Raw genomic sequence first — 24,515 nt, 5'->3', positions numbered from 1 at the left:
TTCTAGAATAAATTGGGATATTTTAAGTTGTTTGTATAAAATTGAATTATCTCGTTTAAAAATTTTCTCTCTCTCATCTCTATTAATTGTTGAGAAGTGGATTACTTCGAGAGTCTTCGTAGATACCACTTGTACTTTATATTTTACCTGTGGTCGAAGGTCACCAAATTTGATTTTTCATGTCTTTCGTTGAAAAAATTTCTGTTGGTACAATTTTCATTAGCATATGAAATAATATGACTGAAATACAGGGTAAGTCCTTGACTCGTACAAATACTTTAACAGTAGATACTTGAGGTCAAAACAAGCACTTTTTTCTTATACCATTTTTCCGATTCGGCCCTGATACAAAGATATAGCCATTTTAAATTTTCATAATGAGCTGTGCCACCCCTGGAACAACAAAATTCCCTTTAGACTAATAAGTTTAATCTATGACACCACACATCTGTGGATCAAAAATACCCAATTCTCCGAACATCAAGGATATTTTTAATTTTTGAACATCAAATTACTCGAAAACTGCGCATAATACGAGAAAATATGTTTTATTTTACAAAACGTTCAAATATAGATAAATAGATCCAAAGTTTCAATAGTTGGATTTTTTCATTTTTTTTATTTTATGGTACGTAATGGTCATAATGAGGACAATGGAAGACGTGGGTGATATCTTGTGTTTGAAAAAGATTCATCAAATAAATGAAAAACTATATTCCGAAATTCATTTCATTCGATGAAACCGTTTGTGAGATAAAATTAAAAATAACATTTTTTATGTTTTTTTCAACAGCCTGCATCTTTTAAACCGAGCGATTCAGAAGAAATGGTATGGGAAAAAAGTGTTTCTTTTGACCTCAAGAAACTTAAAATATTTGTACGAGTCAAAGATTCACCCTGTATAGTTTCATTATCCACGTGGTTTTGAATCTTATATCAACTCGTGAAGGGTGGCTCTTAGGGAAAATAATACGGATACGTTTTTTGTAGATAACTTTTCGATCTCCAACCAACTCGTTTTCATTATTTTAGTAGATCCTACCGTTTCAGCGAGCGATACAGTCGAAAAATAAAAATTTGTAGCCTGAAATGTTTATTTTGTCTGGACTTTGAAAGCTTATTTTAACAGGCAGTAGAGATTCTATCCACTCAAGACGAAAGATGTTAGGCAGTAAGAGGATGATGATGTAAAGTGGAAGTTTCCGTACAAAATCCCGACGCTGGAATGAAATGTACGATGGACAAATGACACAACTCACAGACAAGGTTAAGTCTCGAAGACTTTTATAAAGGTTATATCGTTTTTATTTATAACGGTAATTTTCATTTTCTGTTCGTAAAAAACACATAAGTCAATTTTATGTGCATTGAAATACATATTCATGCACTTCCTCGAGCTTTCTTGGGAGTTTTTCTCGGCTATTTCAGCTGAGTTACGATCGAAATCGATCGTATTCTTCGCCGATCGATTTTTATGGCGTTCCTGAGGTCACCTGTGCTGGGTGTTGGGAGTTTTATAGGTTTTTAAAGTGCTGATTTTCTGATCAGCTCGCAGATGGTTGTTGTGGGAATTGGAGGACTGGTCAGATTGATGGAAATCATACTCTCACTTTTACGTGAAAAAGGGTTCGATGATACTCGCATATTTTTTAATAAATGTCGATCATATGTGGAATACAACCATTAAAAAACCATTTTCTGATGTGTACAGGGTGGGCAAATTTCGATGTTTTAGCACTACAGTTTTTAAACCAGAGGAGATATACAAAATCTGAAACCCCATTCTCGTTCTTTTTTTCTGAGAAACTAACAATAATAGTAGTCATTTTTGGGCACTTTCTTTTATTCTCGAGTTATAAGCAAAAATTGGAAAAATGGCGATATCGAAATAAATTTGTATCTCCGCTAATACTGATGAAACTCTGAAATTGAAACATTATGCAGGCACTTTTTTATGTAGAATCCAGTGGCGTACTCGACTTCTTAGAAGGATTTTTAATTACGAAGCTATGAACCACAGTTATGTTTTTTTAAATGGGAACACTAGTTTTCTGTGCAATTTTTTGAAAGCTTAATTTTTACTGATTTCAAAAATATATAACATCATATGGTTTGTATCAATATTATTAATAGAAAATGGTCAAAAACCTTGTTTCTCAATATTTCTATGGTTTCAACTTTTGATGAGCATGGAAAAATATAGCATCGTATGATTACCACTGTCTCCTTCTAAAGTCTTTTCATTATAATGAAAATTTATGAAATATATCTTGATTGAAATTTTGTGAAAATTGGTGAAAAGCATAGAAATAATGACATTGCCGGAAGGAGACTACTTTTTCTATAGGAAACTCTATTTTTCTGTGCTCGTCAAAAGTTGAAACCATAGAAATATTGAGAAAAGGTGTTTTTGACCATTTTCCATTATTTATATTGATACAAACCATATGATGTTATATATTTTTGAAATCAGTAAAAATTAGGCTTTCAAAAAATTGCACAGAAATCTAATGTTCCCATTTAAAAAAACATAACTTTGGGTCATAGCTTCGTAGTTAAAAATCCTGCTAAAAAGGCGAGCACGCCACTGGATTCTACGTAATAAAGTGCCTGTATAATGTTTCAATTTCAGAGCTCTATCATCAGTATTAGCGGAGATATAAATTTATTTCGATATCGCCATTTTTCCAATTTTTGCTTATAACTCGAAAACAAAAAAAAGTGCCTAAAAATCACTACTACTATTGTGAGTTTCTCAGAAAAAGAGAACGAGAATGGGGTATCAGATTTTGTCTATCTCCTCTGGTTTAAAAGCTGTAGTGCTGAAACATCGGAATTTGCCCAGCCTGTACAATTATTATCCAATTCAGAACAAGAAGAGTCTCTGTTCCTTCTCTAGGGTGCACTACTTTCCAGTCAAAAATTGAAAAAGCTTTTCAAATCACCAGAATTGTTGTAAATGGTCGTTTCCATCTTGGAAACGAAGCATTTCAAGGCAAAGGCCTACAGGACCTTTTCGACTTCACTTCAGGAAAATGTTCATGATCTAAAGGGCAAACGGCTTGTTTATTTTCAACTGACCGAATATACCGTAGATAGGTAGATGATCCAGAGGTCTTCTAGTTTCTCTCACATTCGATACTCTCTTCGGTCATTTTATAACGTTGCAACAATTAGAATAATTATATCATCTCAAAGAGCCACACACGATCCACGCAATCAATAAAACATAACACTATTCCAGGTTGAACAACCGGCAATCTACAATTAACTCCTATACTTATTAGGTATATTCGATTCAGGCTTCTATGAGCTCGGAGAGTTACCAAATAAATTATAATTGACAACCATTTCACGAACTTGCACAATGTTGTCCATAATTTATGTTCAGATCTCATTCAATTGGCCGTATGAGTAGGTATCCAGTGGATTCGAACACCAGTAAACCATTCAGTCAGTCACTTTCTCCATTCTGAAGCAACATTGTGAGGCTGCTGTGTGCTGTATCGAACCGACGGATGACATCCTCATAACACAGCCTCATGACCACACAATTTATAAGTCATTATTTTAAGGAAATGATTGAGAAAATTTGAAAATACAACAGGTGTTCATGTAATCTTAATTTACTTATAGTTGGAGAGCCGAAGAGGGAAATTCGGGATTTACTCGAGCGTGTCAGATTAATATAAGAGGACATACCTTGCACCCTGTAGAGCACCTCTACCAAAAATAAGATCTGTATTTAGGAAGGAATTGTTTAGGATAACCTGTCAGAATAGTAAAAAAAAACTATCATTGTACATACTCGAGAGTGTCAGATTAGGATATATGTGCTTAATTACATGTTGAAAAGTATATATTCTTTCAATCTGACAATTTAAGCTTGTCGAAAATGTGTGGGAGGGCGGCAGACTTGCAAAAAAAACGTCACGTGTACATTCTCGAGCGCGGTGACGTTTTTTTTTTATTTTGAAGCTAATGATTCAAGAATAACGGAAAAAATATAATCTGACAGTTTTAGCAAGCCTAAACAATAAAAATTGGCCATAAAGGTCACCAAAATCAGTTTTTTTTATTTATCTCCTCCTCTGGGCTTCAAATCTTTTTCGTATTCATTATAAAAGTTGTAGAGCTCAACATTTTCTACAAATTTTGTCCTAAGCAATTTTTTCTACGTTCAAACGTTTTTGAGATATATGGCGATTAATGCGAGGTGTTTAGCGATACATGCTGAAGCGAAAATTCACTAGTTGGAAAATAGTACATTCAGAGACTAATTTCGAAATTGTCATCATAGAAATATCTTGTCATTTTGACAATTGTAGATTAGACATTGACCTTGCCTTGTCGCATGTGTGACTAAGCTCCTCGCCCTTATCGCCCTCTAACTCGAGAACGGTTGAGAGTATGTAAAATTGCTTCAGACAAAAGTTGTGTGGAATTTTATTATCTACAACTTTCATGATGAATACAAAAACGATTAGAGATACAGGTAGGGGAATATTCGAAAAAAAACCATTTTATCATCTTCAAAGTGCTAGATTAAGAAAACCCCCTTTGATTATTGTCAGATTTATGGGTTAACACGTCTACAACACCGAGATTAACCATCTGTATGAAAATCTGACACGCTCGAGTATGTACAAGTAACGATTATCTTAATCTTATGATCGAGTATGTACACCTGACGATTTTTTTTTACATCTTTGGGACCCTGCAGACGCTTTCCCCACCGCTGAAAGTGCATACATCAGAGACCTTTTTTTCTTTCGACCATCTAATCTTCAAATGTAGATTGCAGCGACATGATGACAGTTCGAACTGAAAAGACAATGCAGTCGGTGTCATTTTTTAAGGGGATTTTGAGATTTTCGTCAAATAATTCCTCTTTACTCAGTTAATAGTTGTTTTTCTCAATTTTGAAGATTGGTTATCAAAACTGGATTCAAGTGAGTTAATTATTAGGTCAATAAATGCCATGCAGTATTAGTATTTATGAAAAAAATTCCGACTATGTTCTGAATCTCTTTACAAGATCATAATAGAAGAAAATTGATTGTATGGAGAGCCACAACTATGATATCTTGCCTTCTCCATTATATAGAATGGTTAAAATTGCAACATTGATGCTAAGAAAACTTGTCCAAGTTGAGCTGGAAATCAGAAATGATTTTCTAAATGAATTTTGTGTGTATGTTATCGAAATTCAATATGTATAACAACTTACTAGGTGGAAAAAGTCCTCTCTTTGGAAGACAGATTTGATTTTTGTGTAAATCCTTTCATTTTGAGTTTGTATATACAGGTTAGTTCATTCAACTTCTATTTTCTAATAATTTTAGTACTTCCTAAGAGAGATAGATAGACCAATTAACACATCGTTGAGGCAAGACAGTCCACGATTGTGAGGAGGTTGTTGCATCTTTGATTGTTTTAGTCATACTGGCAGAGAAAGAGAAGAAGCTTAAAAATTTTAAGGACTCGAACTGACTGTTAGTTCCATACTTCATCCCAATTCTGTATATGTATAAAAGTATATGTCCATAAAGACCATAAAGCACCCTCTTCACTGTTTTATGTTCTCGATTCTGACGTTATTCACTGACTAGTCGATAAAATCATCATCCAAAAAGAAAACTCCTGAATCGTCAATAAATAAAACGCAAAATTGCGCTCGTACTCAATTAACGCCACGTACAATACGTATAGACGTTCCCGGTCATGTCGTATATCAGGCTGTTCGCGTTTTTTCGCCTTCCTCTTGGACATAAATGATCTCATTCATACTTAGCCTAATTACTCCGCACAAACTGCAATTATCCTCCTGAAAAATGCCCGTTCCCACACCGAACGCCAATTATTTGATTGACACGGTTGAATTGGAACCTTGGCGCGGAAATTTTATAGATCCTTTGACATTTCAATTATAAATAGGGGGATACCGTACGTACGCGGTCGTCGATAAAATCGGAGGAACTTTAATCGAAACCCAATTAATCCGAGCATCAATCAGAATAGTCATATACAAGATCATGTTAGCGTCGGTCGGCGCTATTATAATTTTAATTGTACGGTTTTTTCCTGTTTACGGGCGGGGAAGTCGGGAAAGGATTGTTGTTCTTCATTTCGCGAAGAACTAGCCGAGCAAGGTCGATGGAAACCGATAAATAAGTGGACGCGTGTCTTTATTGGAAATTAGACTGAAATAAGAATTCGATGGATATACTCCGTTCACTTTTATAAAAGCACTCGGTTGGTCATGGAAATTTGACACATTCCGCACTGTGAAATCAGAAAATGTGTGGTTATGAAGCTTGTCACAATATTTTCGGGTTTTAATTGTCCGTTCTACGTAAAAGTCTCAGTGGTGTGAATTTACGTCAGAAAGTAAAATAATTAACGTTTATACAGGGTGATTCTTTGACTCGTTCAAATATTTCAAAAATAGATTCTTGAGGACAAAAGAAACACTTTTTCTTATAGAGTCATTCGGGGCAACTGTGCGCACTTTTGCCTTTCAAGCCATACCCCGTTTCAAATGTTGAAGCTAAAAATTTAAAGATATTCATAAGACAGAGAATTTTCTAATCTATAAAAAAATATCAAAAAGCCAACAAACAAATACGTTTTCTTTCTGCAAAAAGAAATTTAATGGTGAAAGTCGGAGTGCGTTCACATGCCCCGTATTGCGGGTAAGTGTGCGCACCCTCACGGGGTAAGTGAACGCAGTGCTTTGTGAACCACACAATCAAAACAAATTACAAAATAATGTCATCAAAATGTTACAATATTAGAGAAATGCTGTTTATTGTCAATACAGAAGCACCTTTTTATAAGCCATGCATTATTGTTCGTGGCACAATTCCTGGTGAACACAACACTTGATACATTCCCCTGTTGGTGGCTCTTCATATTTTTCCGAACAAATAGGACAATATTGATCGAGTCTTAACCAAGAAAATCAACAATGTCATAATTTATTCCTCGCTGAACTAATGCCCATATAATGAATCTATGCGCACACTTACCCGCGCACACTTTCCCCAGTAAGCCAAAATTTGAATTGACGTTCTTATAGAGTTGAGCAGCTAAGAGAACCTAAAAGTTTTTATTATATATTTAGATTAATATGCCCATGATCGAATAAAATATTGTTTAACACTGTCGGACTCGGAACTTGGACCTGGCAGAATTTGCAGAGATGCTGAAAATTAACAAGAAAACTAGTGAATTTGATTGATTGCACTTAAAAAGTTAACGAAACGTCGCAAGGTGCACTAATATGAAAAACTAATTTGGGGATTCTGCGCCCTTGCTTCACCCAAATGAACCCCTCTTTCATATATTGCATAGTCGAGATATACGCTCTGCGCACACTTACCCACTGCGCTCAGTTACCCCGAATGACTCTACTCCGTTCATTTTTATAAAAGCACTCGGTTGGTCATGGAAATTTGACACATTCTACACTGTGAAATAAGAAAATGTGAGGTTATGATGCTTGTCACAACATTTTTGGTGGTGTGAATTTTCATCAGAAAGTAAATGAATTGACGTTTATACAGGGTGAATCTTTGACTCATACAAAAATTTCAACAATAGATTCTTGAGGTCAAAATAAACACTTTTTTCTCATACCATTTTTTTCGATTGGGCCCCGATAGAAAGATATAACCATTTTAAATTTCCATAATGAGCTGTGCCACCCCTGGAAAAACAAAATTACCCTCAGAATAACTAGCTAAATTTATGACGCTACACATCTTTGGATCTTTCAAAAAGAGTTGCATTCGGTCAAAGCACCAAATTTTTCTAATTTCACAGATATTTTTTGTTTTTGAACATCGAATTACTCGAAAATCCTGCATTTTACGAGAAAATATGAAGATGAAGAATCAATTAAATGATCGTCAAGATCGAACGGCTGCATCGAGCTCCATAAAATCTTCATATTTTTAACTAGTGAAGTTGCTATTTTAGAATATGTATTACATTTCCATCTACGGTTATTTTTATTGGGAGATAAATCACTCTAACGGTAACTATCGAAAAATTTCCAAAAAAATGGAATCAATTAAATAATCGTCAAGAACGAACGGCTGCATCGGGCTCCATAAAATCTTCAGATTTTCAACTAGAGAAGTTGCTCTTTCAGAATATGTATCACATTTTCATCTAGGGTTAGTTTTATTGAAAGAAAAATTACTCTAACGGTGACTATAGAAAAATTTCCAAAAAGATGGAATCAATTAAATGATCGTCAAGACCGAACGGCTGCATCGAGCTACATACTGTTTAGTTTTCTTTTTCTTCATGTTATGTTGAAATAGGATTTAATAGGACATGTCCTTATCCTTTATTGAATTGAAATAAATAAATAAAATATTCAGATTTTTAACTAGAGAGGAGTTGCTCATTCTGAATATGTATTCACATTTTTATTGAGAGAAAAGTTTTTCTCTCAGAATGAGTAGAGTAGAGTAGTTACTTTAACGGTAAGAGAGTAGTTACTCTAACGGTGACTATCGAAAAATTTTCCGAAATTCGATGAAATTTTGAGATTTACTACTAGAAGAGTTGCACTTTGAAAATATGTATCACATTTAGATCTATGATGATTCTTCTGGGAAAAAAGCTTGTCGAAAGTTGAAAAAAATGGGGTCAGTTGAAAATTCGACCGTAGTTTTGATATTACCGAACTTAATTATTTCGTTCAACTGAGCCGTACGATTCCAATTCCATCTACAATGGAGATTCGAGGAAAAAATCTAAGGGCGTTCAATCTTCTAATCTCTTTCAAACCTGGAGTCATTTAACAAATCTCCCCGCATGAGTTAATGCGGAGTATCACTCCGTATACTGTTCCAACACCAATAACTGTACCGTAAATTTTTCACGCCATTCCAGCACGATGCCCTCTCCTCCCGCTGAAAATCCGATGGCAGATAACATAATTCGGCCAATTTATTTTAATTAAAACGCCGGTAGAACGGTGTTATAATAACATATTGCACTCGCATAATCAATATGCTAATGTAATGCACGATTCTGATAAGCGGCCGTTGTGTAATGGCTGAATATGATTGATTTGTTTTATCTGAGCGCGAGATCTTCCGACTCCGGCTCGATCTCGAGACCTTTCGTAACCTCTTGTACCTTGTAAAATTCGTACCATGAGGTTTTCTCTCATTTCTGCGTGGCTGCAGGGCCCGCAGTGCCTTATGAGGATGAATTAGGAGGAAAATGGGAGGCAGTCAGGTCTTGCGTTCAACGCCCTCTCGGTAGAGTAATTTGTCTACACTTTATGGTCATCGCGAGACAGAACGGTGTAGATTAAGCTGATACACCACCGTCCTTATATGAGAAGGTATTGATTTATGGTTTGACCCCAACCAGTAGAGTTGCATTCGCACGTAACGACCAGAAGGAGCTTGTATCAACTCTGGTTTGATTCGACCCAATTGAATATGGGACATATCCATATTTCGTTTTTATTTTGGTTCATAATACGATAAGTTTTTGGGAAATGATTGCGTCATCCCTCGGACAACTGAAGAAAGCACCTGGTCGAAAAGCAAAATATTGCGAACAATATAACATATAGAGTGCTGAAGAAATTTACGACTGAAAATGAGCTAACATCTCGGATAACACGAATAGAATTAAAAAAAACCGCAATAATTGATTCCTCTAGGTCAGGGGTTCCCAAGCTTTTCTTGATCAGGGACTTCTTTTATATTATTCTTGTTAACAGGGACCACCTGTTAATAAACCTGTAATAAATCTGAAAATTTCATGGAGCTCGATGCAGCCGCTCGGTCTTGACGGTAATTTTTCGATAGTCGCCGTTAGAGTAATTTCTCTTTCAATAAAAGTAACCTTAGATGGAATTGTGATACATATTCTGAAAGAGCAACTCTTCTAGTTAAAAATCTGAAGATTTTATGGAGCTCGATTCAGCCGTTCGGTCTTGACGATCATTTAATTGATTCCATCTTTTTGGAAATTTTCGATAGTCGCCGTTAGAGTAATTTTTCTCTCAATGAAACTAATCGTAGATGGAAATATGATACATATTCTGAAAGAGCAACTCTTCTAGTTAAAAATCTGAAGATTTCATGGAGCTCGATGCAGCCGTTCGGTCTTGACGATCATTTAATTGATTCCATCTTTTTGGAAATTTTCGATAGTCGCCGTTAGAGTAATTTTTCTCTCAATAAAACTAACCGTAGATGGAAATGTGATACATATACTGAAAGAGCAACTCCTCTAGATAAAAATCTGAAGTTTTCATGGAGCTCGATGCAGCCGTTCGGTCTTGACGATCATTTAATTGATTCCATCTTTTAGGAAATTTTTCGATAGTCACCGTTAGAGTAATTTTTCTCACAATAAAACTAACCTTAGATGGAAATGTGATACATATTCTGAAAGAGCAACTCCTCTAGTTAAAAATCTGAAGATTTCATGGAGCTCGATGCAGATCCAAATGTGATACTTGTACATATTCTGAAAGAGCAACTCCAGTAGTGGTAAATCTCGAAATTTTATCGAGCTTAGTCGAATAATACTCTGCCAAAGAACTTCTTTAGCGAATAATTCCCGATATTTATTTGGCAGTTTACACGAGCACATTTAAGAAATGGAGTCGCTTAATCAACTTTATCCATCTGCCATTTATCTTTCTCAACCTTCACGAATCCATACAATGCCGTTTCAAAATTCCATTTCCATACCACCGACTCTTGTAAAAATAATTTATTACCGCTCGATTGCTACGGGCATAAATTATCGAAATGTCATCGGCCATTTCTAATCGCTTACCTTAAAAAAAAACAAATTCCTCCGGTCCTGCAGCTCTGTGCTACACGGAGAAGAACGACAAGAATCAAAGTATCAATCATTCGTTTTAGACGATCGATGGAGTGGGCGCTGATGGCGCATTCTAACAGCAAGTTCGCACAATAATGTCAGTGGGCGTAAAAAGGACCATTGTACGGACGACTCGTGGTTTGATTGAAATGTTAAAATTATTGGTTTTCATTCATGCCAACGTCGTACAATGGAGCCGTAATGAAAAATGAAAGTTACCGAACGGCGATCTACGAGCGGACCATACGCGATGGGAACCGCTAGGAATATTTCTGTTTCGCGGTTTGAAGAAGCCCGATCATAGGGAATGATAATTTTTATGGAATTCCGTTGCAATCTATGTACAAAACTGGTCCCTAGACCTAGAGCACCATTTACTGGAGGAAACAAAGCCGAAGTAACAATAATAGACTCTGCAGAACATAGAATCATCATCAAAATTGATAAAGGAGTTACATCCAGACACAGAATCTCGACCTTCAAAATTCTATGACCTGCTAAACGTGAAATTTAGCTCAGGATTTTGACTTTTTGACAATCGATGTTATATTGAGAATTCAAATGCAGATTACAGCGACATGGTGATGACAGTTCGAAATACACTGCGCAAAAAAATTAACGCACATTATGGAAATCTCAAATTTATTCTACAACTGGAGGTGTTCTCAATGATAATTATTTTTATCAGAATTATGCATGCATACGGTTTTCTTCAATACAGATGTTTTTTCCCAGCATCAGGAATGAAAAGAGATGATATTATCAGATTTTGAATGTATTGGCTCCATTCTAAAATCAGTTGTTCTCGATCAATTCTAGTGATCAATAGTTTTTCTTTCGTTTGATTTTCTACACTCGAACGCTATGCAACGCGAAACACGCAATTTGATCCAAGAGGAATGTGCCCAAGCGGTAGTTTTACGAGAAGAAGGGTGGACATACACAAGAATTGCAGAAAGGTTTGGAGTTTCCCATACAAGTGTGTCCAGAATGTTGCAGCGATTCTGGGAGACAGGTATGAATGTCCGAAGACCAGGACAGGGTAGACCACGGGTAACAACTGCCATTCAAGAACGTTACTTGAGAGTTTCTTCGTTGAGACAACAGTTTGCAACCGCTCGCCTCATTCAAATTCAACTCATGAGGTGCAAATTAGCACTCAGAGAATATGATTTAAGGCCTCGTGTCGCGACAAGAGGCCCAGCTCTCACCCCAGCCCATCGAAGGGCGCTTTTGGATTTTGCAAGAGAGCATATCCATTGGGAAGAGGCCGATTGGGAAAGAGTTCTCTCCACAGATGAGTCTAGATTCTGCCTCTACCATTCTGATCGACGTTCCCTTGTATACAGACGTCCACATGAAAGATATGCTCAGTGCAATTTCCTGAATACTACTGGTTTCGGGGGAGGATCGATTATGGTATGGGGTGGAATATCCTTGACTGCTCGCACAGTGGTCGTTGATAATGGAGCTATGAATGCTGATAAGTATATAAGGAACATTCTTGAAGAGCATGTAGTGCCATTTGCCCCATACATTGGTGAAAATTTCATTTTTATGGACGATAATGCCAGACCCCATCGTGCGCGCATTGTTCAGGAGTACCTTGAAGAGGTTGAAGTCTCTCGAATGGAATGGTCAGCAAGAAGTCCAGATCTCAATCCGATTGAGCAGGTTTGGGACAACCTCAATAGAAATCCGAGAAGTTCAGAAAATCATCCAGCTACTCTTAATTACTTAGGAATCCAACTCGGAGAAATCTGGGAAGGATTAGATCAGAACATTTTAAGATCACTCATTTTGATTATGAACCGTCGGTGCCGAGCTGTAATTAACGCAAGGGGTGGAAATACCATTTAATCACTTATCATCATTTCAGTATTTTGAAAATTGTTCATTTCTCTTCTCTTCATAAGATTCGGTGAAATCCTGAATTTTTCTTCCATTTAATGTGTCTTGTTTCGTTCAAAACCTTCCTGAGAGAACATAGAAAATAAGCTATAAAGTCAATGTAGTGTTAACTTTCAATAAAATTGAGATATTCAGAATGTGCGTTAATTTTTTTGTGCAGTGTGAAAAGTTAATGCATTCATTGTCATTTTAAAGGGGGTTTTAACGTTTTTGACAAATGAGTCCTTTTTTCTCAGTTTATAGTTGTTTATCCTCAATTTTGAAGATTTTTTGTCGAAACTGGATTCAAGTGTGTTGATTTTTATTACTTCTAGATCAATAAATATCATGAAGTACATTTATGAAAAAAATTCTGACTATGTTTCGAATCAGCTCATAAAAGAGAGCAATATTTTTTTTAATCTGAACTTCTTTATTCTTTTCACGATCATAATAGAAGGGAATTGATTATATGGAGAGCCACAACTATGATATCTTGCCTTCTCGATTATATACAAGGGCTAAAATTGCAACATTGATGCTCAGAAAACTTGTCCAAGTTGAACTGGAAATCAGAAATGATTTTTCAAATAAATTTTGTGTGGATGTTATCAAAATTCTTATGTATATCAACTTACTAGGTGGAAAAAGTCCTCTCTATGGGAAACAGTTTAGTTGTTTGTGTAAATCCTTTCATTTTAAGGTTATTTATCCAGGTTAGTTAATTCACCTTTTCACCTATTCATCGAAACTGATCTGAAATGTACAAAAACTTTACTATGTTATAAGGACGAGATACATATGTCTTTTAACATTGACCAAAAGTTCATTTCATCGTGGAAATGAGTAAAAATTGACATCTTCTCAAGAAAGTCGTAATCGAAGATTTGCTCAAAGGATGCAAATTATGAAAACTTCAATAAGCTTCCTCCATTATCATGAGAAAGAGAAATATTTTCAATAGATAGAGATAGAGAAGATATTTTCAACAGATGAAGATTAATTTTTATGACAACTCTTATTGAAACACCAAAATATTCTCCGTTCCTCTATGTAAACAAACAGAAGTGTATTAACTATAAACTTTTTATTTACAAAAATTGACACCAGGGGGCGTATCGCTCGTTTGGAATTCCCGATAGAGCGAAGAGATCTCAGTATTCATAAATTGTTTTGGCTGATTGTCCCAGAAAAGTAGAACTCCTTGCCTTTAAGTACTCTATGGAATTTGAAAGGTTTTCATAGGAAAAATAATTATTTTTCGTCATTTATCACTTCATCGAACGAATTCGAAGAAATTCCGTTTCTTTACTGGAATTTTACGCTATAATGCATCATTTATTTATTTTTTTAATCGACTGAAAAATCGTCTAACTGCCCTTGCGAATGAGAACGTGGACATATCTGTCCGGTCAATGAGCATTTTCTATGACTCGTACTCGGTGAATCGACAAAGATTTATCAATGTTCTTGGAAACAGCACTTATCCCCATACGTACTCATCAATTATACCGAGTCCTACATGTAAGATGCCATATTGGAATTGTATGTTGCCCATTCCCATAAAACTTAATGCGTGAAAAATGTTCCTGTCTTTTTCCACGAGCCGATGGAACCAGGTCAGATTCTCACAAAAATATTGACAGGCGACAACCTCAGAACAAACGACGTGACTATAATGGTCATTCAAGCCTGAAAAACAAGATCATAGAGTTTTAATTCTTGGAACATTAAATATATTGATGTTGGCTGAACTTTGTATGCTAATTGTACACATGGCTTGTCATGTTCTCGGTTGTAAGTTAGTCAATGGCTGCATTAAAATCGTGTTCTATTGTTTTAAAATAAATTATAATCTAGGCAGATAGTGTGGGTGATTCTGTGTACGCACTGTACAATCAAGATGTTGAAAAACTTATTAATTTATTATTCGTATTCGGAGAAATGCTCGGATAAACAATGGATGTTGAATTGTTATGACATATGTCAATTCGTAAAAGGAGAGTGGAAAGCCACGTTTATTTCTCAATTTGTCAGCTTGAAGGTTGAACAATCGATATCTAACCGTTCTAAAAATTGTATGTTTCGTTAATTTATTCTACTAAAACAGATTGTTACGTTGTTGAATAGGATCGAGCTGAAGATGTGAAAAAAATTTCAGTTGGAGAAAGGTGAAGAAAGTGTATGCAACAACGACATCATCTATTAAATCAATCAGATTCAGAATATTTTAGAAACCAGCATACAATATTTCTGAAGAATTAGCTCAAGAATCAAATGTGGAAAACTCATCTAGAAAAGTATAACAGTGTAATGAGAAAAAAAACAGGAATTGTAAATGGTGAATCAACGCATTAAATTTCACTTCCTGTTTGAGACAACAGTGGTTTATTATCGTAAATGAAAATTTCTCAAAGACGAAGTATTGTCGGTATATACCGACATATAGTTTCGTCAGCACTGAATGGAAGAGGCAAGAAGAGAAAACCATTTGATTAAGAAGGCTGTAAGCCAGATAGGAAATAAGAAAGAAAAGCTTCGGCATTTCGAGATTTCTGACGTTTATCAAACGCAAATGTGAATAAATCTGTCAGTCGTGAGTATGACAAATGTGAGGTTAGCACCAATCACAGACTAGGGTGGGTAGTAGTTTTTTGGCCTCAGTATTTATGATCTTCATTTTATGATGGTTTTTTTAAAGAAATTCGGCCAGAATAGGCGGTCTCCTGGCCTGCTAGTTATTGGAAATAATTAAGGAGAGCTATGCTCCAACGAGGTATGAATGGAATCCATGATCAAAGGAATCTTCATTATATTTCTGATGAATGAACATAATTGCCCTAACCTTTTACGGACATATAATGGAACAATTTGAACAACCTTGATATATAGATTAATTAGATCTGCTTGGAAGCAATCGATAGTTCAAGGCGAGAGTATGAAATTACAATGGGTACAGGAAATATCTTGCGCGAGTACCAAATTTCTTTTCTAATATCGCATTGCTGCCTAACGATCAATTCTACCATTCTATTGGTAGGTAAACGGAGCCTCTTGTAAAGGTTTCGTATGTTGGCAAAAAAACACCCCCTGGCTGGTCGTTTAATGTTTCTGATATGTTTATCGTTGCTAGGTTACTTCGATGATTTCCGCTGATAATGAAAACTTACAAGGTCGAGGTCAACTTCGCTGCCGGCTTACTTCTTGAATTTTTGCATTAGTTATGATTAAAAATGAGAACAATAGCAGACCACTAGTACTGTATCCATCTTTTCGGGCTGATTTGATTTGAAAAATCATAATGATGTGAATTTAGTAAATACTGAGGCCAAAAACGGTACTTTTCGCTCTATGAGTAGAATCGGTACAACGATATTTCATCTAGGAAATAAAAATGCAAATTGCCAGCATATTGATTCAAACATATGACATTTTGTTGCACTTCTTATCTGTGTACCTACCATATTTCCGAATTCGATAAGTTCTGAAGAAATTAGGACAAATTCAATGAATAGTTCAACTCGAAAAATCACAGTCAAATAGGAAGAAATTTCATGGGTGTTCAGAGCAGAAAACTGTAAATTTTGTGTCTGTCAATATTGAATACGTTTTTGTTTTTTTTACCAAGGACTAGAACTGTGAGCAAGGTTAACTGATTTCATTGTTTTTCAATACCATGATCAAACACGAGATTTCAATTTTAGAAATTTGTAATTACCAAAATTCTTGTAACAGGAAATGAGAAGGAAATAAATAATATATGTCGGGAAAATCAAAAAGGTTAAAAATCAGGACTAGATGCAGCAGTGATAAGACTGAAGGAATTGTTTGATAAGGAATATGAAAAATCAGTGAAAAACAATAAAAATACCGAAGAACTGAAAAAATATAAAACTTCGTTCAATAATGGACCGAACCCCCAAACAATTTTCATCAACAACCCAAGTGGAGGATGCAAAAGAACGTATTGTAACTGTGACGGATCTGAAAAAGATTGCCAAAGAAGATTTCAAGATATGGCTCTTTGAGATGAGGATGAGAAAGAGAGAAGCTTTTAATTATAATATGCCTATACTTGAAACTTCTGAAAAAGACACATCGGAAAACGGCACCTTGAAAAAGGACGCTTCGAAAAAGGATACTTCGAAAAGGGACACTTCGAAAAAGGACGAAGAGGACTCTCAATTAGTTGTAATTGATTTAACTGAAGAACCCGAGGAAGACGATGAAGACAAGGCAATTAATGTTGAGACGGAAATAGTTGAAGTAGACGAAATGAAAGATAAGGAAATTGGAATCCCCGGAAGCCAGATTACCGAAAGGATAAAAAAGATAGATGAGTTTGGGTACATAGCAGACGATGCTGAGCCCGTAGAGACTGCAGATGGTCCCAAAGGGAAGTCAGGGGCCTTCCAGGCAGTTTTGGAGAAGAAGGAAATTGGAGACGATGCTGATAAAATAGATCCGAACCAATTTGGGACAGGATCTCATCGTCTTGTTCGAATTTTGAACTATTGTATCAGTTCGATATCGAGACCCGTACAGAAAACTGGTTTAAACGTATTGAATAATTGAATGGAAAAAAACCTCTCTCTTCATCTCTGAAATGAGGCACTTCTGTACTATAATTATTCACAGAATTCAGGAAAATAAGAACCTTAATACCGAACCATTCATTCAAGGGCATTGTCGTTCATATTATAATCTGGTAAGTTTTGATAGAAAGTCTATTCTCATTTCACTATCATCATATTTCAAAATAGCCACAAAAACTTGAATAGAATAGAGGTCAAGGCAAAGCAAAGACCTTTGGAATGCAAAATTCTGCAGCGATCTGATTATGATTTTTGACTAGGGCCTTGAAGGGCTCCTTATCTGGTAGCACCCCATTTCTTAGTAGGAATGAAATTAAGAGGTATCTTTTATGGTAGAATCTTCAAAAAGCATCAGGGCATTAAATGTGTCAAACAACTGAGTGTATTTATGAACTTCACCAGAATAATGAACTTTTTATTACTTATTCGTTAATTCAATTTTTCCTGTACAATGAAATATTATTTATGTATTTTTGTTGTTTCAGTGTGTATTTAATTATTTATTCTATTCTTTTATTGATATGAATTGCCTATTTTTGTATCGTAATAGTAAAGAATGAAATATTTCACGTATGTCATATATATGTATATAAAGTGAGTAAAAATTATTTAAAGGTAAAGGTACTTTATGAACATTTATAGTTAAACTCAAAACTAAACTACATGATTCTAAGTGACCTACTAACTAAGCTATTACAGTAGTATCTTCAGGTGGGTGAAGGTTAACAGTTCACCTTCTGGAGATACAGGGTGAAGAAGATGAAAAGTGAGGAAGTGTGAGTTCCCTGACGAATATTATGGAAATTATTTTTGATGGCTTGATTCATTTGGAACAAATAAGGTCTCTTGTAATTCCTTATTCCTGGAAAAATCTGTTTTTGAAAAAAAAATAAATGTAGGGCGAGTCATATAGACTGTATTTATTTAGAACTCAAGTTCACCTTGTGGGCGGATATCATGCTTATATACAGGGTGTCCCAGGATTAATAGTATTAAATTGGGATATACCTCAAAATAAGATGAAAAGTTCCTATGGGTTTATTCGATTTTTTCAAAGTGGAACAGAGATAAACAAGTGAAATATTGCAGTGTTGTTTTTCAAACACAGATGCACTTAGAACCCAATATTTTATCGAACAAAACCCTGAATTCTGACTAGAAACTGCGATGAATCGCACGCGTCCTAAATTTAAAAAAATCCGATCTGTATCGAATACCCTGTAATTTATTATTTCACCATTCTATCCGATCTAATCCACGACCACTGAACCAAATAACAGCTTCTAAAAATTTCGTCAGATAACAATCGCCGGATGTCGAAATAAAAAAATACAGATCCACTTCTTTCATATAGTCCGATATCTAAGTGTGTGTGTTTGGCTTCACCTTCATCAATTGTTTTAGAATAACATCTAGGTTTCGAATTGAGAAATTAGTGATCTCCGTCGAGATCTAAGCGTCGTAATACACATCAACGGGTTTATTATTCATTCAGCCTCTGGCCAATTTTGTGTTACGAAAACGTGTGGCTATATGAATAAATTCTTTGTTGGAAATTGCACACTTGACATTTATGCGAAGCCATTGAATATACGCATTAATCATTGACGCAGGATGTTCTTTCGGCTGGAAATGCTGCATCTTATAGTCTCAGTATCAAATGAGAGCAAAGTTTAAAAAAAATGAGAGATCATCTATTTGGTGCACAATTTTTTGGCAGATATAATTTGAGTGGCTCAGAGGAAAAGTGATCTAACTACAATTAAGTGAAATGTTGGAAATGAAGGTTTTACGTTTCAATTGATTGAAAAACCAACCGCATTGATAGGTAGGGAAAATTTTGTCGAGAGGAAAAACATTAAATGGGTATAACTCGGTCAAAACGGCGATTTGACTCATACCACTCATAAGAAGAATAATATGCAACCTTTGGTACCCAAATATTGGTATAACTCAAAAATCGGAATTTGTGACTTATTCCACTTTTCCTCTGACGGGCTCATTTCAATGTAGATAATTAGTATTTGTAAAAAAATTATCTTATTTATCGATAATCTACAGCGTGGACCACAATGGCGTATTGGCGTATTGACGAGGCTTATAACTTTTGATGGGAAAGCCATGCATAGAGTGCTTATTCTAGTTTTCAGCGATTAGAGATAAGCCTTATTTTCTAAGGAATTGATAAGAAAAATGAACAATGTTCCTCTAAAAATAGCATGTAATTAGTTAATAATAATGAATTTATTGACCAAGAATGTATGTTGGCAAGCAATAAGGAAATAATGATGGTGATTGGTGCTTGAAAGAAAGTTGTCGAATTGCAACATGTATACCCCATTCACTTTTATTTTAGCAGTCGTAGTGTATTTGACACATTTCACTCTGTATAGTACGAAAATGTGGGGTTATGACGCTTGTCAAAACATTTTTGGGTTTTAAATCAACGCTATGTTGCCCGTTCTACGTAAAAGTTTCTGTTATTATGTATTTTATCACAATGTCGAATATTTTCGGAAAATATGTGACGAACAAAATCGAAGTTTGTACAAACTGATTGAAGACATACCAAATCCAGTTATTCGCATGGAAAATACAAGAAATCAGTACAGTATCATAATATGCACTAGCTTGAGGAGAGTTAATGTTCGTTATCTTCTTTGGCTAAAGTTTGAATACGTTACATCCAGTTGTAGATTTCATAAATATTAACCCGAAGATGAAATGCATATATTGCAGTGGTTGGGAATGGGTATCTTCCGAAGGAATTAACAGATAATTACAAGAATGTTAAATTCTCCAACGAAAATCATTTTGCATCAATATAAGTAAAAGGAATTAAAGGAAGTTCCAATCAAGATGAACTTCACCTTTGAACAAAAATTTCACATGAATAAACAATAAGCAGAACAACTGACGCGTATTTGTGGCTGTTCATTATTGATATAATAATAATAATTAGGTATTTATTGGTACCTTAAGACATTTATAATGTAAAGTGCAAGTCAAATGAACAATAGAAAAATCAATTTTTGCGAACTTATTCTACGATGACATTCATCGAAAATGGTGTAGTAAACTTTTCGCATTAATTCACTCAAACATAAAATTCTCAAATGCCACCACTTTTTTGGGTCTCCCAATAGAAGGAAATTCTTTGTCATCCTCTTCATTCACAATCTTTCTGATTGTGGAAATATTCAGCTGAAATATAAGTCGTTTAGATCCAGATGAAACATTATTTGAATTCTCTTACATTGAATATGTTCGCTACCGTCTGACGTATTGTGGATTTTAGAATATCAGGGTATAACTATTTGAATGAGTGGACCTGAATTCTAAATAGTACTGAAACCCTGTCACTTTTTCAATCACTTTTAACATTTTCGTAATATTAAATTGATATAAGTTGTGGCAACGGCGTTATGACATTATAGAACATTTCAAGAGTTCCAACCTTAATCCGTTCTAGTAACAAAAACTTGAAAATATTATTTCATGGCCAACCGACTGCTAAAATAAATGTGAATGCAGTATAGTAAAGTACCACTTCAGTCGCATCCACAATCAAATCAATGTGATAATCAGGTTGCCTTTTCAGACATATTAACGCCAAGATCATCCTGAAAATGAAAGTGCCAGCCAGTCACGAAAAAAGCACCCAAAAAAGGCAATATCTCGGAGAAGCGTCATAAATTGAATTTTTCTAGAATGAGTTGTTTTAGCCATTCAACTCTGCCAGTTCTCAAACTCCTCCTTCTCCAACTACCTATTCTCGCACCAACAATAACAATAATCAGGCCTCATTTGCAGAGGTGTCAATTTTTAAAGACTCCTCATGGACATTAACAAACTGCATGAATATCGTTATTAGAATGAGGCATCTCCGCATAACTGGGCAGTTCAAATGGCAATGTACCGTGTGAATTAAATGATTCATCATGCTCATTCAAGAAACTGTTGCATAATCGGCGTAGATTTATTCAGTCGTATTCCTAGCCGAGAAGGAGGAACAGGGCGTGAATTTATGGAAGCACATTTGCATAACACATACGCGAAGCATAGCTTGGATTTCTGGTGTCTTCTCTGAAAAATTCCATCCAGGAAATGCACCAGACTGCACAATGGATGGGTTGAGACAGGGAGGCTGCGTCAATTACCTTTTGGTTTATTATTTCTAATGATAATCCTTTGAAATAGAGTGCAGACAAGAGTTGTAACTCCGCCTAGAAATTTCACGTTAAAATACCTACATGACAATATCTCGTATTGGTTTGTTCTTAAGTAATGGATGAAATTTGCTTCGGTTTTGGTTCCATTCGATGAAACCGTTTGTGAAATAGAACTAAAAATAAAATTTTCTCATGGTTTTTCGATAGACTGTATCTTTTAAACCGAGCCGATTTGGAAAAATGGTATAGAAAATAAGTGCTTCTTTTGACCTCAAGAATCTACTGTTATAATATCTGTCAAAGACTCACCGTCTCTATAGAATGATTTTGAATTAACTGAAATATTGAATACAAACTTTCCTAGTTCCTTTCATGCTGCACAAAGATTACAAATATTAGTGAATATCAGTTTTCTCTTATGTTTTTTGAAGGAAGGCTTCTCACTACATTTTAATTTCCAACTCCCTTCCATAAGTTAGAAAATTGAAGAAAATTGTTGATTCAAGCAGAGCTAGTGAATAGATAAAGTAAATAAAATAATAAAGCAGCAAAGACTGAACTTGACTCCTCATCATAACCCATAGTGAATGCCATAAAAAAACAGACATGAGGTAAGCTTTTACCCGAACCTATAATTCACTAATAAAAATTAATTTAATATTATAACAACCTGCTATCAGTTATAATAAGAAACCATAACCACAAATCAATCGTTTTCATTTTCGTATTTTTGTTTACTCTCAACATAATTCATATAAATAATAACGGGTTCATTGCAACATAATAACCAATAGAATAAAATAATATCGGTTATTCTAGGATTAAAGTGGGTAACGTAATATATCTTACTGCAAAGAAAGGGGTCTACTTGATCCAAGCATATAATCTCAGAACAGTTGCTGGTAATTACAAAGCACTTGAATAAGTGAGTTTAAAGGTGAGCTCGTTTTATTATCATAATGATCCTTAAGGACTGTCAAGGTCTGTCAGGATTTCTACAATACCAGGAATCCGAATAATTGACTCTGATTAATTACAGGGTAGAACCAGAAAATATATTAGAGATACATAAATAATGGTATTCTCGCCTGAAAGTTTCACATCAATAACTATAAAGCCACTCATTCGAAACGGAAAACGGATTTGTTTAAACACGTGATGAAAAAAATGATGAACGCCCTTCATAAAGTGAAATCCTCCCACCTGCGAATAAAGAGTTTTCCTGAAACTGCAATAACAAGACAAAAAATAGGTCTAAATGAGTAATTGCGAAATATCAAGTTATTCCTTGTCATTCAATCAGCATTCCATTGCTACAATTATTTTCTCAATCCAAGAACGAAATTCAAAATATTTTCAGTCACTGCTTACCTGAATTTTATTGAAGGGGCTGTTACTAACATTGTTTAGATTTTTCACAGCCGCCTGAGATTCAGTCAATAATTATTTGGGCTAGCATAGAACCATTACCATGATTTTTGTATGCTCAATTCCATTATTAATCCCTGACAATGAATTCTTCATAATAATGATCTTTTAAAGCAATATATTTCAGTTAACAAATAAAATAAAAAATAACTAAGACACATCACATACAACAATTAAAATGTAAAGTATATAAAATGAATAGATCATACCAAGAAACCCTTCACAGAATGATCCTCAGATTGACCTTTTATCTGAATATATAGAATCTCTATTTTAAGTGAGTGTCTTGAAAATTTCCATTTGTGACTCGCAAGCAGAGCAGGCACACGAACTGAAATTGTGCCTGAGAAGGTGGGCTTCAGCATAGCATCTCTTGAAAATTACCTCGTGGCAAATGGTACAAACGAAAGGGGGTTTGATTGAATCGCTTTTATTTTGAGTCGACGAAACCTCCGTTATAATATTTTTCATTCCATCGGGTTCTTTCACGTTTTCGGAGACCTGGATATTGTTCCTTCCTAACAAATTCTTCAATTTTGGTGACCTAAGGTAATATCTTGTTCTAGATGCTATTTCTTCGTTCTGTTGAACTGGATCACATCCAACCCCTCCTCGTTCCCTTGTAGCATTCTCATTAGGATCATAATTTTCCTTATTTTCATCAAGGATCGAGTTCCTGTAACTGAAGATAAAAATGGATTTAAAATTACGGAAAATATGATAGAAATCGGTTCAAGAGTGAAACAGACGAGTATAAGCATATCGGTGACCGAGTTAAGTGAAATCGAACATTTCGAAAATGATAAATTCTCAAAATTTTTAGGAAAAAAAATAATCAACCAAAATTTCGTCGACTTATCTTTAAAAGAGTAGCTTCAAGGACGAAAGATGAAATGACATTATTTTTTCTCAAAATATTCTGAGAAAGTTCACAATAATCGATTGAATTTGATGTATATTCATCGATATGAAAATTTCAACATATTAAAAAATCAATTGGAAAAATACTCACCACTTTTTCCGTGTTCTCCTCATAATTTACTGTTTCCTTTTAATTGGTGTTACTAGAGAACTGAAAAATTTACACATCAATTTAACGCCACAAGAAAACTGGCGACATCCCAAAAGAATATTACTTTCTGTGAAAAAGTTTAAATTGATAAAGATTATGATGTCTCAAATGAAATTCAGATTTATTAGTCAATTGTGAAATGTTCTCAATGTTATTTCATATGTTTTCCTCTCATATTATAAATTGATTTATTTGAATTACCTGATACAAGTTTTTTTTAACACACTCAATTTAATTATAACTGTTTTTATTATTTCTTTCATAGCAGGTTACGTCTTGTTGAACTTCTTGAGATATTGTTATTTTCCTCAGTTGGACAATCATAATATTACCAACACAATGAGGTCTGATAACAATATGGTGTTTATCAAGATTCATATTACATATTTGATGAGAATTTCTTTGGAACGCTCTTTTTATGTATCAAGGATAAGGTGAAATTTCTATTTTCCTGTTTTCAGACTTAGTCATTTTAACCAATTT

General features: G+C 34.8%; 3 protein-coding genes across 4 annotated transcripts in view; 2 read left to right on the top strand and 1 right to left on the bottom strand.

Moving 5' to 3' along the window:
* Positions 1 to 24,515, top strand: part of LOC123322974 (dendritic arbor reduction protein 1-like) — a 287,319-nt gene that overhangs the window by 96,393 nt on the left and 166,411 nt on the right. The window lies entirely within an intron of this gene.
* Positions 16,200 to 17,980, top strand: LOC123322976. Its single transcript, XM_044911098.1, has 2 exons — positions 16,200 to 17,473; positions 17,529 to 17,980. The coding sequence occupies exon 1, from the start codon at positions 16,672 to 16,674 to the stop codon at positions 17,338 to 17,340; it is 669 nt and encodes a 222-aa protein (XP_044767033.1). The 5' UTR covers positions 16,200 to 16,671; the 3' UTR covers positions 17,341 to 17,473; positions 17,529 to 17,980.
* LOC123322977 lies at positions 23,064 to 24,390 on the bottom strand. 2 transcript variants are annotated; one of them, XM_044911100.1, is made up of 3 exons: positions 24,234 to 24,390; positions 23,973 to 24,032; positions 23,064 to 23,642 (listed from the first exon to the last, which is right to left on the bottom strand). In XM_044911100.1, the coding sequence occupies exons 2-3, from the start codon at positions 23,993 to 23,995 to the stop codon at positions 23,234 to 23,236; spliced, it is 432 nt and encodes a 143-aa protein (XP_044767035.1). In that variant the 5' UTR covers positions 23,996 to 24,032; positions 24,234 to 24,390; the 3' UTR covers positions 23,064 to 23,233. The 2 variants fall into 2 exon arrangements, with proteins under 2 accessions (XP_044767035.1, XP_044767036.1); XM_044911101.1 differs by having other exon boundaries at positions 23,973 to 24,099; positions 24,234 to 24,379.

The sequence above is a fragment of the Coccinella septempunctata genome, chromosome 1 (genome assembly GCF_907165205.1).
Source record: "Coccinella septempunctata chromosome 1, icCocSept1.1, whole genome shotgun sequence".
Taxonomy (NCBI): Eukaryota; Metazoa; Arthropoda; class Insecta; order Coleoptera; family Coccinellidae; genus Coccinella; species Coccinella septempunctata.
Note: the sequence above shows the minus strand (reverse complement) of the source record. Positions and strands in the feature narration are given on the sequence as shown.

Coding starts and splice junctions, on each gene's coding strand:
- LOC123322976 (XM_044911098.1), top strand. CDS start 16,672: ATGGACCGAACCCCCAAACAATTTTCATCAACAACCCAAGTGGAGGAT.
- LOC123322977 (XM_044911100.1), bottom strand. CDS start 23,995: ATGAGGAGAACACGGAAAAAGTG. Junction 23,643..23,972: donor AGGAGAACACGGAAAAAGTG/GTGAGTATTTTT, acceptor TTTTATCTTCAG/TTACAGGAACTCGATCCTTG.